The sequence below is a fragment of the Felis catus genome, chromosome B2, assembly GCF_018350175.1.
Source record: "Felis catus isolate Fca126 chromosome B2, F.catus_Fca126_mat1.0, whole genome shotgun sequence".
Classification (NCBI taxonomy): domain Eukaryota; kingdom Metazoa; phylum Chordata; class Mammalia; order Carnivora; family Felidae; genus Felis; species Felis catus.
Genome location: NC_058372.1, coordinates 110,706,928 through 110,723,249, shown reverse-complemented (window position 1 = coordinate 110,723,249; position 16,322 = coordinate 110,706,928). Strand labels below are relative to the sequence as shown.

Genomic DNA, 16,322 nt, shown 5'->3' with positions numbered 1-16,322 from the left:
GGGGAAAATTGAATTGAGAATCAGACACATATACATATAAACACATAACACATATATGTGTTTAAATATAAACATAAATATAAATATATGTGTTTACATATAAACACATATATATGTTTACATATAAACACATATAAAACACATATAAAAAACATATAAAACACATATACAAACAATTCTAAAAATGCAGTAAGTATGAATACCAATGGTTTTCTTAAAGGTTTCTAGCATTTAGCCTGCCAATTAGTTATTTCAAAGGAAAATAAATGCAAGTTTCTAAACTTATTTTATTGACTTAATTTTATTTATTTTTTATTTTTTTTTCAACGTTTATTTATTTTTGGGATAGAGAGAGACAGAGCATGAACGGGGGAGGGGCAGAGAGAGAGGGAGACACAGAATCGGAAACAGGCTCCAGGCTCTGAGCCATCAGCCCAGAGCCTGACGCGGGGCTCGAACCCACGGACCGCGAGATCGTGACCTGGCTGAAGTCGGACGCTTAACCGACTGCGCCACCCAGGCACCCCATTAATTTTAAAATATTACCTTTTGTTTTTGCCTTCAAATTTATACTCAAGGAACTTCATTGAGTTTTCGTGTGTGTGTGTGTGTGTGTGTGTGTGGCCACAGATTCATATAATGTCCATTATTTTCTCCTCCCATTTTATTGTATTTGAATGGAAATTGCATGTATTCAGTGCTATATAAATACCCAGACAAATACAGCTCAACTATTTACTACCCTCCAACACAGACCACAGAAAACCCAGGTTCAAAGCTATACTTCTTATTCTTCTAAGTTTGTAAAACTTCCTCAGACAACCCAAATCCATTTAGTTCTTCCTCCAACTAGTTTCCATAGCACCATCCTCTTTCCTTTATAATAGCACTTAATATATGGTCAGAAATTAGAGTGCTTATTTTAATGCCAGGCACACAGTAGGCACTTGATAATGGTTTATTGCATGAAATGAACAACACCAAATAGAATAATCACATTAAAAAATTAAGTGGGAATGAGGTTTAAATAATTTCCAAGATGAAATGATCACATACTTTACCATTTCACATTAATGTTGATATTACTTATCCTTTGGGAAGGAATTGTTTTGTTTACCTTACAGAGAACAGAGTATTAACATTTCCACAAGTAGGCCATAACACATATTCTTATTTATGCACATATGCAGAAAACTAAAATAAAGTATATATCATGTAAATATATAAAATATAAACCTGGAGAAACAGAGAATGACTATGGGTGTAATGAGTTTCAAGAGTTTTAATAGCTAACCATTATTGTCTAATATTAAACTTGACAAAATACAGTAACTTAAATTGCTTGAAATCATTATCTGTTCATTTCAGGGTATGATTACAGTGTAGCAGCTTTGCAGTAATTAGCTGTATTTTAAAAATTGAAACCATTGGATAATTTATCAATTCACTATGTTCTTTTCATATCACTTGAAGTAAAATGCATTGACTTGTATGTAAAAACAATCAGATTCTTAGCTAATTTAAAATGCAAAACAAAATGAATAAGTTGTGAGTGAACATTCTGTGTTGGGAGAAGATATATAAGTATAAAAAATATCTATGTTCATGGCATCTATTTATAACATATAAAAGAAAATGGAACAGTGTTGAATTTTCTCCTTCTCAGACCTGTATTTCCTTAGTTTCCAAGGTTATAGTCTTTTAAAAAATTTAAATAACCTTAAAACTATGTTAGAGACAGTGGACTTGTAATTAATTTAGATTTTATTATTTCTTGTCTTTAACAGCTCCAAGTGAAAAGCAAATAAAAGCAAGTATGTTGAATAAAACTTAAAATAACAGAAAGAGCATTTTTCACCAGCTTACTAATTTAAGTTTTCTGCTTATAGACAATGCTAATGCTAATTTTTGAAGCTGGCTTACCAAATGTTCTTGATTTTAATATTTGTTGTGCTGAAATAATATACATAATTATTCAAACTTCCTTTTCTGTGAATGTATTCTTCTTAAAATTTATTTTCATTTGTAAATGTTAATTTCTCCAGATCATAACTCCTTTTTGAGTTATTTTTTGAGTTATATTTTTTGTTTCTTATTTTGCAGAATAAGTGATCTCTTCAGTTTCTTAAACACATCAGACTTAATTTTCCTAACAATTAATCACTTGATCAAACCAACAGGCAACATAATTTGTCTACCAGTGAAAGACATAGTGTCTTGAATGAAATGAAGCCTTCAACAACTTTAACTATCGCTCTTATAAAATCATAATTTCCTTTTAGGGTTTATATCTTCAGATTATGAATATTAACAGATAACTATAATATACCATGACATTTGCATCAATAGTAGCTTTCACTCCATGCTTAGGGACAAATGCTGGTGTCTTTGATGGTTTTTCTCAATTGTATGAAGTACTTAACAGATTGTCATTAATGAAAGTTATTTTAGGCATAAGGACATATATTTGATTCCAGAAAAAATATACTTTAACATCTCTAAGATTGATATACAGGACTTACTGTCAAACTTAAGTTCTTTGCATGATATAAATATAATTATATTTTTCATTTGGTTTCGAGCTGCATAGGTATGGTATTAATATATAAAACAAATGCATGTTTTATTTAGTGCCAGGATTTTGAGATAAAGTATTTCATTGGTGGATATATCAGAGAAAAATTAGAAATATAATGGAGAGTAACTTGGTGGGCATGTCTTTTAAAAAATTACAGTTGGAAGTGTTTTTGTATAGACATTACAGACTTTGATTGAGAGGTGTAACATGAACCTAAAATTCTATTTATATTTTCATGAAAATTTTTAGTTGAATGTAAAGCTGATTGGAACTCTGTATTATGGAATCTTCAGCATGCTAATACTTAGTCTGTAGAAATGCATAATCAAGAAAATATGTAAAACAAAACTGATAATTTTGCAGCACTGGTAGAGAACGTTAGATTGAAGACTATGCTAAAAATGAACATTTTCTTCCCAGAAAAATGTGACATATAGATAAAAATGTTGATTTGCAATAAAACAGCCCTGTTAAGTTCTGCTATCTATGAGGCACACTATCCAATCAAGTTTTGAAGAGATCAGCATCTTTTGCAGGAAATTAGCAAATTAAGTTGCTAAATCATCTTAGACCCAATATAAAAGTTTCAAAAGAATTAATACTCAACTCTTCATACAGTTGAAAAATTTAGACTTGACATGGGCATTATCGCTCAATACAAAAATTAATTACAGATAATTCATAAATTGCTTAAATTCTCTACTAACAGTGTGACCATCCATTTATTCAACTAAGAGTTGCTTTTCAGTCTTGAAACCATACAACAGAAGAATTTTTACACATCTGCTATGCACAGTAGGCCATTACTTTATTGTAGGCAATAACTTTATTGCCTAAGGTAAAGATTGCTCTTCATTACAAATACTTTTGAAAATTCCTCATATAATATGGTGCACATAGTTTTTTGTATATAACCTAAACATTTGGGATATGATTTATGGTATCCTAAGTTATGAGAGCAAATGAGAGTGAGATGTATAGTTTAATTAACATAAATTAAATATTTATGTGATATAATTGCTTGGTGTTGAATTAAAAAGGAGAGGTGAGATTGACAGGGTTAGTGCAAGTCCATCGAAAAATAAAAGGTAGTTGGTCATTAACACTTCATTCCAGGAAATAACTAGAATGTTGGTTGAATTTGTGGTGTGGAACTATTTGTTCTAGGTGCCGGAGGAAATCAAAATCACTGTAGGAAAAATACTGGAGGACACAGACAAACTCGGGAGCTCTCTTAGTTCATGGTGGAGGTCGTCATTGTACCATGAACTTGAAGGAAACAAAATATTTCAAATTCTAGAAGGTAGTACTATGGAGGGGCACTTAATACCTCTCTATATAAAGTTATGTGTCAGGGGTTATGTGGGTAGAAGAAGACTGTCTTGGACTTAGCAGGCATGCCAAACCTAGATTTACAATTTTTGCAAGTCAACACAAATTCTTTTATCATAGGACATACAAAAATGCTTCAACACACCCAGTTCCCTTCTCTGCAGTCCATTGTAGCTGCTTTCCCACATGCTGGATAGCAACATAGGAGCTGACAATATGATTAGCCATTTCCAAACAGGAAAAGACCCAAATAAGTAGATTTTAAAGCCCTCGGTCATTTCAGGTCTTTAATGTTCTCCTTGGTGAATCTTCAAGAGGAAATGCAGTACACAATGCTTAGCAACTATATTTGACCACATCATATCCTTTTTTTCCCTCTAAGAACACTTCAGTGACCAATGTGCCTCAAGACCTTGTAAACACATCTATATATTACTTCCTTCTTCATATCAAGGACCACAGGGCTCTCATCATGTATTCTGTGTGCATGTTCTTCCAGCCTCTGGTCAATCTGAATTTTGAGCAAAAAAAGGCTCCAAAGTCCAGTCATTTTTAATTTTTTTAAATAATTTTAATTGAAATGTCAATAGTCATGCATTTTTCTTCCTTTGATCTTAGCACTGCATTTGACTTGTGTATGCTCAGCCACTAAGCCTAACTGTGTTTATTACCTTAACTACACTTTAATACCTAAATGTGTGAGTCAGATGATTATTGCTTGATTTACTAATACATGTCAGGATTCTTCAGGAGAAACCAATACACAGAATTTAAAAGTAAAGTTCCTTTGGGGCACCTGACTGGCTCAGTCAGTGAAGCATGTGACTTTTGACTCTGGGGGTATGAGTTTGAGCTCCACATTGGGTGTAGAAATTGCTTTTAAAAAAGGGGAGGGAAAAGTCCCTTTTGAATCCATTAGGTGTATACTATTAGAAGAGTACTTGGGGACAATTTACATTAGTTAGAAAAGTGGCATGGCTTTTGGGAATCAATTACCTACTCTGTAATGGAAGTTACTGGGGGAAAATATCTATGGACCTGAACAATAGCTCTGATGTCAATAAGGTGTGTCTAGAACACAGACTGCATGACATGTATGACCATGTATGTCAATTGGTGAAGACAGTCTTAATATTCATATTCATATTCATATGAATAATTATTATTAGCACTTCTTTTCACTTGCTCAATTTTGATAATAAATTATAATATCACAACTCAAATTACAGACAAGGCTGACTGAATAAATTCAAAATAGTAGTAATACAATACTAACAAAATACAAGCTACACACTTGGAAACGATATTTACAGCACACATAAGTAACAAGAAATGAGTAGCAAAAATTAAATAACTCTAAAAATGAATACAAGACATTGATAGAACAGTGGAGAGAAAATAATGGGTAAAAAGATATAAGTAAGCATCAAAAAAAGCCCACAAATGTTTTATAAGCATATCAAAAGATGTTTAGTCTCTTAGTAATTTACTTTAATTAGTAATTGTGCTTTAATTAGAAGCACAATGGGATACTATTGGACATGTGCCCGATTGACCAAAAAAGAGGAAAATTATTATTCTGGGAATGGTAATCATATGAAGCAATGGAAACTCACCATACACTGTTGGTATGAATGTAAAATTTGGGGGAACATTGTGGCATTTATCTGGAAAAATTAAACATGACAAAATGCTATGAACTAATGATTTCACTTCTAAGAAAATTCTTCAACATGTGCACCAGGAGACATGTGTGGGAATGTTTAAAGCAGGATTATTTATAACAGCACAAAAATCAGACATGACCTAATGTCCATTGACAGAAGGATGAATATATAATTATTAGAATGTACATATAGTGGAATACTGTACAGCAGTTAAAATTAATCAGCCACAGCTACTCATGTCAACATGGCTTCCATAAAAAGTTAAACACCGATTTTGAAGCAGTGCCAAAAATGAAAACTAGTTAAGGGTACTCCATAGGCAGGATCTAGGGCAGAGGTTTAAGAATACACAGAAGCAAAGCAAAGCAGTGATTTAATTGGCTGTAAATTAAATGTTTGCCTTGTTTGGGAAGGTTTAGTTATTTGGATGTCATGATAGTTGCTCTTGAGTTTTAGTTTCTCAGATTCCAGAAAAATCTAGAAGACTCTGGCTTTGGTTTGTTTCTATAAGCCACCAAAATCGCTAGAGCTACCCGAGTCTAAGAGCCTCTGTATGTGACTATTTTAACACTGCATCTCAACATGGTGTTTTAAAGAAGCAAATTACAAGAATTAAACAATATAAATCAATATTTATAAAGTTATCTCACTAAACAATATAGTTCAATCTATGAAAAATGGTCTTGTCTTTGTTTAGAGGTAAGGACATGTAATAAACAACTGTGTTAAAAAATAAGAAAATGATTAATATAAAATTTAGGACAATAATAATTCTGAGATGAAGGAAAAAGCATGAGGTAGTGGAATGAGTAAAAGGTTTCAAAAGCTTTGGTGATATTTTATTTCTTAAGCTTGCTGGATGTTACAAAGGTATGCATTTTTTATTACCATTCATTAAAGTGCGCACATATGTTATATGCTTTTGTATCTTTCATTTATATAATATTTTTCATAGTCAGGTTTTAAAAAAACAGAGTGAGAAAACAGAATTGGTGACACTGTCACAACTCCCTGGAGGCTGTGATGGACCACAGAGAGAGGAGGCAGCTGAGGTGGGAGGTGTATAGAAGTGAAGGATGTGGTTGTCTACAGTTACAAAGAGTGACATATTATGTTTCTGAACTGATGTGAAAGTGTCACTGAGGTGGAAAACTGATGAGGTAGCAGATAGAAGCAATATTTGCAAGAAAAAGACCTTGACTTGGCAGAAGGAGAAGGGAGGCAGGATGGACTGGTATTAAATTGGGGTGGGGACCCATCATCCTTTGGGATTGAAAGGAAAACAAATGGCACAGGTATGTGCTGGTGAGGTGGTGAAAACAGGAGGTAGTGTAGTCTGCTTTTATTTTCTCCCTGAATTTCTCAACAGCAGCTTGCCTCTACACTGCAGGATATTGGAAGTTTGAGGAGGGGAGAGAAGGCATGAACCAGTTGTCTAGAATGGGAAAACAATTTCCGTAGGTCTGTGCTAGTATTGCTGATCAGTGTTGAACACTCCCCTTAACTACTGAAATGTGACAACTCAAGTGAGACCTGAAGCAGGAGTAGGGACTTCCTCAAGTTTGGATGGCTGCTCAGGTGGCAGACATAAAGTAGTTTTGTGTTTTGAGGGTGTCATGGGCTGAATTGTGTCACTGCAAAGGATATCCTAAAGTCCTAAGTCGGTACCTATGAGTGTGATTGAATCAAGTTAGGATGAGGTCATACGGATTAGAGTGAGCCCTGAATCCAATGACTGGTGTCTTTAGAAGGAGAGGAAGATTTGGAGATGCACAAATTCGTACAGAGGGAGGAGAATCATATGAACAGAAAAGGAGGAATTGGGGTGAGGCAGCTATAAATCAGTAAATGCCAAGGACTGCCAATAACCACCAGAAGCTAGCAAGAGGCAAGGAAGGATTCTTTCTATGAGAGTTCCAAGATAGCTTCAGAGTATGGCCCTGACAGCACCTTAATTTTGGACTTCTTGCCTCCAGAACTTTGAAAGAATAAATTTCTGGTGTTTTTAGCCACCGAACAGTTTAAAAGCAGCCTGAGAAACTACTGGTAACTGTAAAAGCAGATCACTAAGTGAATGATTTAACCATGGCTCATTTAAATATTGATAAGACTAATGAGCAGGAGCAGTGAAAAAGGGGTAAGGTCAAAAGAACAAAAGTATTGGTGGAGTCAGATACCATTTGGAAAAGGTTCTTTTTAAAAAAAATTTTAATGTTTATTTTTGAGAGAGAGCGACAGCGTGTGAACAGGGGAGAGGCAGAGAGAGAAGGAGACAAAGAATCTGAAGCAGGCTCCAGGCTCTGAGCTGTTAGCACAGAGCCTGATTCAGGGCTTGAACTTATGAACTGCCAGATCATGACCTGAGCTGAATTCGGATGCCTCACTGACTGAGCCACCCAGGTGCCCTTATTTTGAAAAGATTCTTGAGTAAGTGAGCTGTAAAATGAAGAATGGTGCCAGAGAATAGGATTTGGGGGATCAAAGTTTTGGAAGCAAAGTCCAAGAGTATGTTGGTAGGGGGCAGGAATCTTGTTTTAAGTGAGGAGGTCAAGGAAATGAGAGATAAAGCATACATATGAACTATGTGTATGACTCCCAATCCTAGTTAAATATTAGAGTACCTTGGAAAGCTTCCAAATATATGAATACCCAGGGCTCCTTTCAGATTCATTAACTCAGAATCTCAAAGCTTTCAAAACTCTATAGCTCACCATAGACCTACTACATCTGACACCCATAGACTTGTAATAGCCCCCAACTTATTCTAATGCTCAACCGTGATTGAGAGTGGTTCTTAATGAAATCTCACAATAGTAGAGGAAGACAACTATGTGCAAAAATACTCAGTGAGGGATGGTGCTAGAGTATAAGGTCAATAATGACAATAAGAGGAGGGATCAAGCCAGATACAAACTGATAGTGTACACTTCAAAGGAAATGAGATTTACAGAAAGCCAGGAGATAACAACCATTGAGAAATAATAGACACTTTGGTATGTAAGGGTTGGGAAAACAAACATTCTCCATTTTAGAAGACTGCTTGCAGAGTTGCAGAGGCCTTAGGGAGCTAGGGGGTGGTTAAAAGAAGACAGCAAAGCTCATGTTCTGAATAGAGGCTGAGGATACTGGTGCATATACTGTAGTGGAGAGTTGGAAGGACTTTGGTAAGGATCTGTTTTTAGGAGAAATGTGAACTCTGTTTTCTGCCGGAAGCCTAGGTTCATGGTGGTAACTGAGGTAAACACAAATGGGGATCACAGAAGGATTCAGCTTGATGGTCTCTTAGGGGATATTTGGTAATCAGTTTCCAAACTATGGTCTGGACCAAAGGCATAAGCATCACCTGGGAAATGATTAGAAATGTAAATTCTCAGGACATGCCCTAGACTCTTTGAATCACAAACCATCTGGGCTGTGTCTGCGTTTTAACAGCCCACGGGGTGACTCAGATGCATGCTGAAGTTTGAGAACCACTAGTGTAAAGTCTTTATCTGGAAGGTGTACAACAGCCAGGGTTCTGCATAGTCCTGGAGCTCAGGGTCTTAAGACAGCCTGGAAGAGGTTATTTACATGACTTCTTGCATAGGCTCAAATTGCAAAGCTCATGATATCTAATATGGTAGAATTAAAGCCTGAACATGATGTGAAGGCCTCTTCTGACATCTGATCTTTCTCACAGCCCAAGGTCTATGGCATAAGGATGGACGGAGAGGGGGCATGAAGAGTCCTGTTGTGTGGTTGTTCCTAGAGCTCAGCTGCTGAGTGCATATGAGTGAGGGGGATACGTACACATACTAATGAAAATAAAAGTAAACATAAAAATACAGGTGGCCAAGGAGAACAACATCAAAAAATAAAAAGTCAGTAAAATGAATAAATATTTGTAAATATTCACCAGTTCATTGTTATTTTTGTTATTTTCCTATAGACTGGAGAAAGTTCTTTCAAATAGCTATGATTCGAGGTCCAAAATTTTGTACTAGGACCAGCATTTCAGATTATGTCTTCCAGACAGCTCTCTTATATTCCACACCAGATAAACTACATGAGAAATCACAGGAGGCCACTTTGGCCTTTAAAAAATTTTCTCTCTCTCCAAGCAATATTCAAATGGAATTTTCCATAATATTACAGCTAATCTTTTATAATATAGAGCTAATTGATTGAGATCAAATACTGCTTGCCATCCCCATAATTAAAGGCTAAGCGAAAAAGTCCTCTTCCACACAACTCATACGTCATTTTACATTTGAATATAAACTAAATAGTATTCCAGTGTATTTTGTGAAATAAGCCACCTTGTTTTATGGCCACTACTTACATAGGCATTAAAATTTAATACGGCAGAGCAGTATGTGGGAGAGATAAGAGAGTTCATTACTTTAAAAATATGTAAGTACTTTATAGAGTGGCTCTTCTTTGCTGCTTGCTTTGCTCACAGGCACCACACATATTTTATCTTTTGGGCACTTTTAGTCTTGTCTGACTTACAATACCATAAGATATCGACCTGGCATCTCTGATATCCATTTCTCATTCTTTAATATCTGAATTTGCAGAAACTGAACGAGCCAAAGAAGAGGCTGGTGCTGCCTCAACTAAAAAAGGTAAATGCAGCTTGAAGAAAAAGATGTCATGGCTATAGCTTATTTCTGCTAAGGTTCCTAACTTAATGTATTGTTCGGTGCTTATAAAAGAGGTCTAATTTATTGATTTTGCTATTTCATTGACACAGAAACAAACCCACTTTGCATAAGATTTATGGTATCCATGTTAACAAGGCTTTTGTGTTCAGTGTTCTAGTGCCAATGGTTTCACTTCTTTAAGGTCATAAACTAAAATGAGTAATTATAGTCCAGTTGCAAGTTGTTTTCAGAAAATGAAGAAATGCTGCTATTCAAGCTGAACAGGATCCCAATCATCTGGAGAGTATTCAAGTTCAATATACTGCCTTAGGAAGACAGGGCTTGAACAAACGAAATATGGACTAGTAGAGCTTATGTGAACAATGTTCACTTTGTGCTTGCATAATATTAAATTAGAAAATATTAAATTGAAATGCTCACTTGGGGATATTTTGCTCTAAAAAATATTGGGAAGGTAGGGATTTAAGTTTTCAAAGTTATTTCTCTTGTCATATCTAATCAGAGGCATACATATATGAATTTTGATGCCTTTTAGGAGACATTTAAATAACATGTTTATTTTTATTTTTTTTTAATGTTTATTTATTTTTGAGACAGAGAGAGACAGAGAATGAATGGGGGAGGGTCAGAGAGAGGGAGACAGAATCTGAAACAGGCTCCAGGCTCTGAGCTGTCAGCACAGTGCCCGACGCGGGGCTTGAACTCACGGACTGCGAGATCATGACCTGAGCTGAAGTCGGCTGCTTAACCGACTGAGCCACCCAGGTGCCCCTAAATAACATGTTTAAAACAGTAATATACATTAAAAGTAATCATCATGATGAAAAGTTTTACATATTCCCTATTCAAAATAATCTGGAACAATTCTACAATTTGTGATTCTTCTTTACAAATAGAAATGAAGTCAGCAATATATCCAATGTTTTCAGAAGTATCTCAAGAGACAATTTAACAACCTTATACTTAACATACACTCACACACACACGCACACACACAAACCTACACACATACCATTTCACACATACTTCCCTAAAACAACATCACCTTTTACTCCTAAAAAACTCTCCATTGCATATGCTTTATAAAGAGAATATATATCAGCACTCTAGGAAGACATAAAATGTAAATAACACATATCCACATTCTCAATACCAAGTAATTTATATATGTATAATATTATATATGTGAATATAAATATATATTATATATGAATATAAATGAATACATGGATATAAATTAATATAATATACATTTGTATATTAGTTAATAAACCATAATATAAATTACTATATTTAATTAATATATAAATTAATGTATAAATTAGTATACATATGTATGTCTAAGACAAAAATTAGATAAAGAATACTTTAAGAAAAGATACAAATTTTTGTAAAGTAATAATTAGAAGCTAGAGTTACTGAAATTAATGGATGCCTTCTCTTAAATACAGTTCTATTTATTATTCTAAATTTACCACACATAGGAATAAAATGTTTCCTAATTATATCTTTTTCTAATAACCTAAACTATTCTTGATAAGTGATTGAAGTAAATTTAGCTCAGTATCAATGTGTCCTAAGCGATAGAGTCATAAATCATCGAAGTCACTTTAATGTATCTCATTCTTTTGTGGTGTCTTATTTTCAAATCAGTTTTCCTTGTTGGCATTAAGTGGAATGTGGGTAATACTTGCTTGTTTCAGAAAGGATGATGCCATGGTATCATGAAAAGGCTGAAGGTCTATAGATTCAGGAAAAGTCATTAATATAGGGAAGGGTACAAGTGTACATGGGTCCAGGAAGTGAATATGACACCAGCATATGGATATGTGTTAAAAGCAAGAAGAAAAGCAAGGCAAAGTTGTGGTTCAGAATTGGTAGCCAAGAGTGAGGCTAATGGGATGTCCAAGTACCGGTATTTGGGTTTCATTAGGAATTAGATTTCAAATATAGAGCCTTAGGAAATTCCTCATTATGAAAGGCAGCCTGGAGACAGAGTTAAGAAGAGAAGATTTGAGGCACCTGGGTGGCTCAGTCAGTTAAATGTCCAACTTCGGCTCAGGTCATCATTTCACAGGTGATAGGTTCAAGCCCCATGTCAGGCTCTCTGCTGACAGCTGAGAGCCTAGACCCCAGTTCGGATTCTGTGTCTCCCTCTCTCTCTTCCCTTTCTCCTCTCATGCTCTCTTTCTGTCTCTGAAAAATAAATAAAAATGTTTAAAAAACTAAAAAATAAACTAAAAAAAACAAGGAAAGATTCAACTACTTGGAGGTTGAGCCCTGCACAGACTCTCAATTACTTGGAGCCTGGATATTTAGGATAGAAATACAAACACACATAGTTTGAGCTCAATCAGATCAAATTGGAGTGAACAAAGATACTTAACTGAGACTGAACCATCACTTTGTTAACTCACTGGGAACTTCAACCAAAAATGGTCCCTGAGTGTATAGTATGGCCAAACATTTTGGTTGGGGTTAAGTAGACCTGATTGCTAGACTTAGAGTGAAATGAAAAAAAAGAACTAATCTTTTTATGAAAATAAACTATTGGCACCAATTACTTTGCTTCTAGTAAATCTTAGGTCTCATGCCTCAATTCTTAACTTAAATATGATCCTGCACATTGGGTTTGACTGCAACCACAGCACAGCAGAAGCAAGTGATCCTTCCAAAGCTGTCATAAATAAATGGAAATTCAAGTAATGCTTTTCCAATTTAACAACTTACAAAAAATAGAAGTCAACATATACTTCATTCATTTATCAACTAGTTTTTCTGTCCCCTACACCCTCACTGACAATCAGCCACACAAAACAATAGATACTGTTTCATCATGGATTTAGCCCCTAATCTCCACAACAGTTAGCATATTTTACAAGATGTTCAACTTGTAGTCTTTTCAAAAATAAGTAGAATAAGAAAATTATGTAGGGGTTATTTTTGTTTTCAAAACTTTGGAAATTGTTTTTCTGCATTGAGGTTTGAACTAGGAACTGTATATGCAATGTTAGGTGGAAATTACTAATTTTGCAATTGTTTTAAAATTTTCACAGTTAAAAAACTTCTTTTAAATTAATTGCAATGTGCCAATTTATATATCTAGTATAAATTGTTTGATCTTAAGCCAGATTTTAAGTCATATTTTCTTTGGGGATATATATATATATATATATATATATATATATATGGTCATCAATATATCATCTTACCAACTTAAATTTGTTTTGCAGTATTCAAATCATTTTTACTTTCATTTGACACATATTTATGGTTTACACACTGTATACAGAATTAAGGGAAAATGTAGATGTTAATCTTGTTATTGAACAACTTAAAATACTGAAAAATAGGAATTTAAGTTGTTTAAACCTCATTTTTTGCTATCACATAAAAGTTTTCTACGTAATTATAGTTTATGGTTTAAAGCCAACAGTGTAAGAAATAAATACAGATAGATTTCCATAGGAGTTTAAAAATGATTTGTACCTGGGGTAAAGCAAAGATTTACTACCTAAGATGACTTTAGAGTTAAGTCTTAAATAACAGATAGAATTTTGTAATGTAATCATTAGTTCGAAGGGTAACCTGGGTACAGGTAAAATAACAAGGCAGAGGTGGGAAATTTCAGGATGTATATGAGGAATGGCAAGAGAGCTACAGATATGGCATGAATTAATACAGCCTGGGCTAATAATGCTATAAAGAGGCCTTATTTTAAAATTGGACTCTATTCCATGAGCAACATGGAGTTAATGAAAATTTTAAGTTTAGGAATAACATTCAGACATTTGCTTTAGGAGGAGATAGGGTAGATAGGATGCAATAATGTAGGTGACATGTATTAAGAACTGGTATTAATTATGAGATTGCAAAGGATGGATATTAATAGAATTTGACAACTTACTAGCTTTGGGAGGGAAAAAAGAAATGATTTAATGACAATAAGTTTTCAGACTGGGTGCTAGAAGAATATTATTGATATTCTTATAAAAATTAAGAAGGAAGATGAGAAGTAGTTTGGGGAGGGAAGGCAAGATTTATTTTAGACATATTAAAGTGCTGGCAGCACATGCAAGTGACTTCCCATAGGTGGTTCCAAATATAAAACTAGAATTTCAGACAATTGCAAGACTGTAGATATAGAGGTGGGTGTCTTCTGCATGGGATTACTGGTGGAAACAGTTAAGAGTCCATGAGCTTGTCAGGAAGAGACGGCCTAGAGCGAGAACAGGGCTGGTGTGGAGTGTTAGGGAACATTGACATTTGGAGGAAGGAGGGCAAGGAAAGTCAAAGAAAAAAAAGGACAGAAAAAAGTGACTAGAAAGATGAGGTTAAAGACAAATAGATGTAATTATGTATAATGTCATAGTCACCACAGGAGAATAAACCATTTTAGTGACAAGGTGGAGGTCACCAAGTCATTGCCAAGCAGATAATTATTGATTTTTAAAATAGAATTTTTGGGGCACCTGGATGGTTCAGTCAGTTGAGCATCTGACTCTTGATTTTGGCTCAGATCATGATCCCAAAGCTGTGGGATTGAGCCCTGTGTTGGACTCCATCCTGAGAGTGGAGCCTGCCTAAGGTTCTCTATCTCTCTCTGTCTGTCTCCCCTTCCCTCTACCCCTCTCACCCACTCATGTGTGCTCTCTCTCTTGAAATAGAAAATAATAATAAAATAGAATAAAATAAAATAAACACATTTTTAGGGGAATGGCACACTTGAAAGCTAAAGAAGGACAAATTGAGGGAAGAGGTAATGAAACATACAGGCAATCATGCTGAAGAAAATGGCTTGGAATAAAAGGAGAAATAGGTTAGTAGCTTGGTGTTCTTGTTTAATTTAGAGCCATCTCTCCTTTAATCTCAGAGGTAAAGTGTTTATTGTTCTTGTCAAGACGAGCTTCTCCAGTTGTGTCCCCTTTAATCAGTCACCCATGCATTTCTGTGGTATCATAATCTTTCCCATTATTGATTTTGTTTTGGAAATAGTATTCTCAATTTCAAAACTCCTTTCTTGGTTAATATTTCCCTCTCTGCCATTTTGTCTCCTCCACATTTTATCCATTCTTCTAGACACTGGAATGCTAGCACCCCTTCTGAGCTCCCGCAAGGATGAGGCTTCTGTCTCTACTGTGCCACTGATGTTCTGGATAATGCTGATGATTTTATCATTGCTAAACCAAAGGAGCCATTCGGCACTCACATAATAGGCTTCTCAGTTTTATTTACCATTTTATCTCTTCTCTAAGCTTCTCTTTTGTTGGCTTATCATGAGAACATAGCCTCCTGGTTCTCCCCCATATCCTCTGACCTTTATTTGTGACTTGTGTTTCTTTTTTCTTTGCTGACCCTTCAATTATTGATGTTCCCAGATTCCATTATTAATCCTCTGAACTTTTCATTTTATATTGTCTCTTTGTGAGATATGTCCACTTTCAAGGTTGAAATTCTGCCCTATATCCTGAAGATTCCCAGTTGTATGTTGCCACTTCAGGACTTCTCTGTGAAAAGGTTTTTTCCCTCAAATTTCAAACTTATATGTTCAAATGTCCAACAAACACCTTCAAATATAACCTGTTTTAAACTAAATTCCTCGTATCTCCTTCCCAACTTGCTTTTCATTATCATTGGTGAAAATACAATCTCTCTTCACTTCACTGGAAAACAGGGGGTGATTTTTTATCTTTCTTTACCTCATCTGATTAATCTCCAAGTGCTGCTGATTTTATCTCCTTAATATTTCTTGAACGTATTTCCTCCTATTCATAACTGTGACTTTCATCTTAATTTAAGCCTTCACTATCTCTTGCTTGAACCACTGTAATGAACTCACTACTGCCCTTAGGCTCTTTATTTTTATTTCACTAATATTCATTTTACCAGAATTTCCCCATAGTCATAGTAAGTTATTAAAGTTATAAAACTGAACAAGTCATTCAATTTAAAACTGTCTTTTTCCAAGTTGACCATGAAATAAAGCCCAACCTTGTTAAAATGACATAAATCCCTCAAGATCTGACCCTTATATTCCTTCTCAACTTCATTTTCAGGTATTCCCTGCTTTGAATGCTACAACAAATACCATATTGCTCA

General features: G+C 34.8%; 1 protein-coding gene across 1 annotated transcript in view; it reads left to right on the top strand.

Moving 5' to 3' along the window:
• The window catches only part of TRDN (triadin), a 394,176-nt gene that overhangs the window by 248,015 nt on the left and 129,839 nt on the right, over positions 1-16,322 (top strand). The window contains exons 19-20 of the mRNA XM_023254312.2: positions 1,788-1,814; positions 10,137-10,184. Of these exons, the coding sequence (XP_023110080.2) occupies positions 1,788-1,814; positions 10,137-10,184 (75 nt within the window). The remainder of the gene's footprint in view (positions 1-1,787; positions 1,815-10,136; positions 10,185-16,322) is intronic.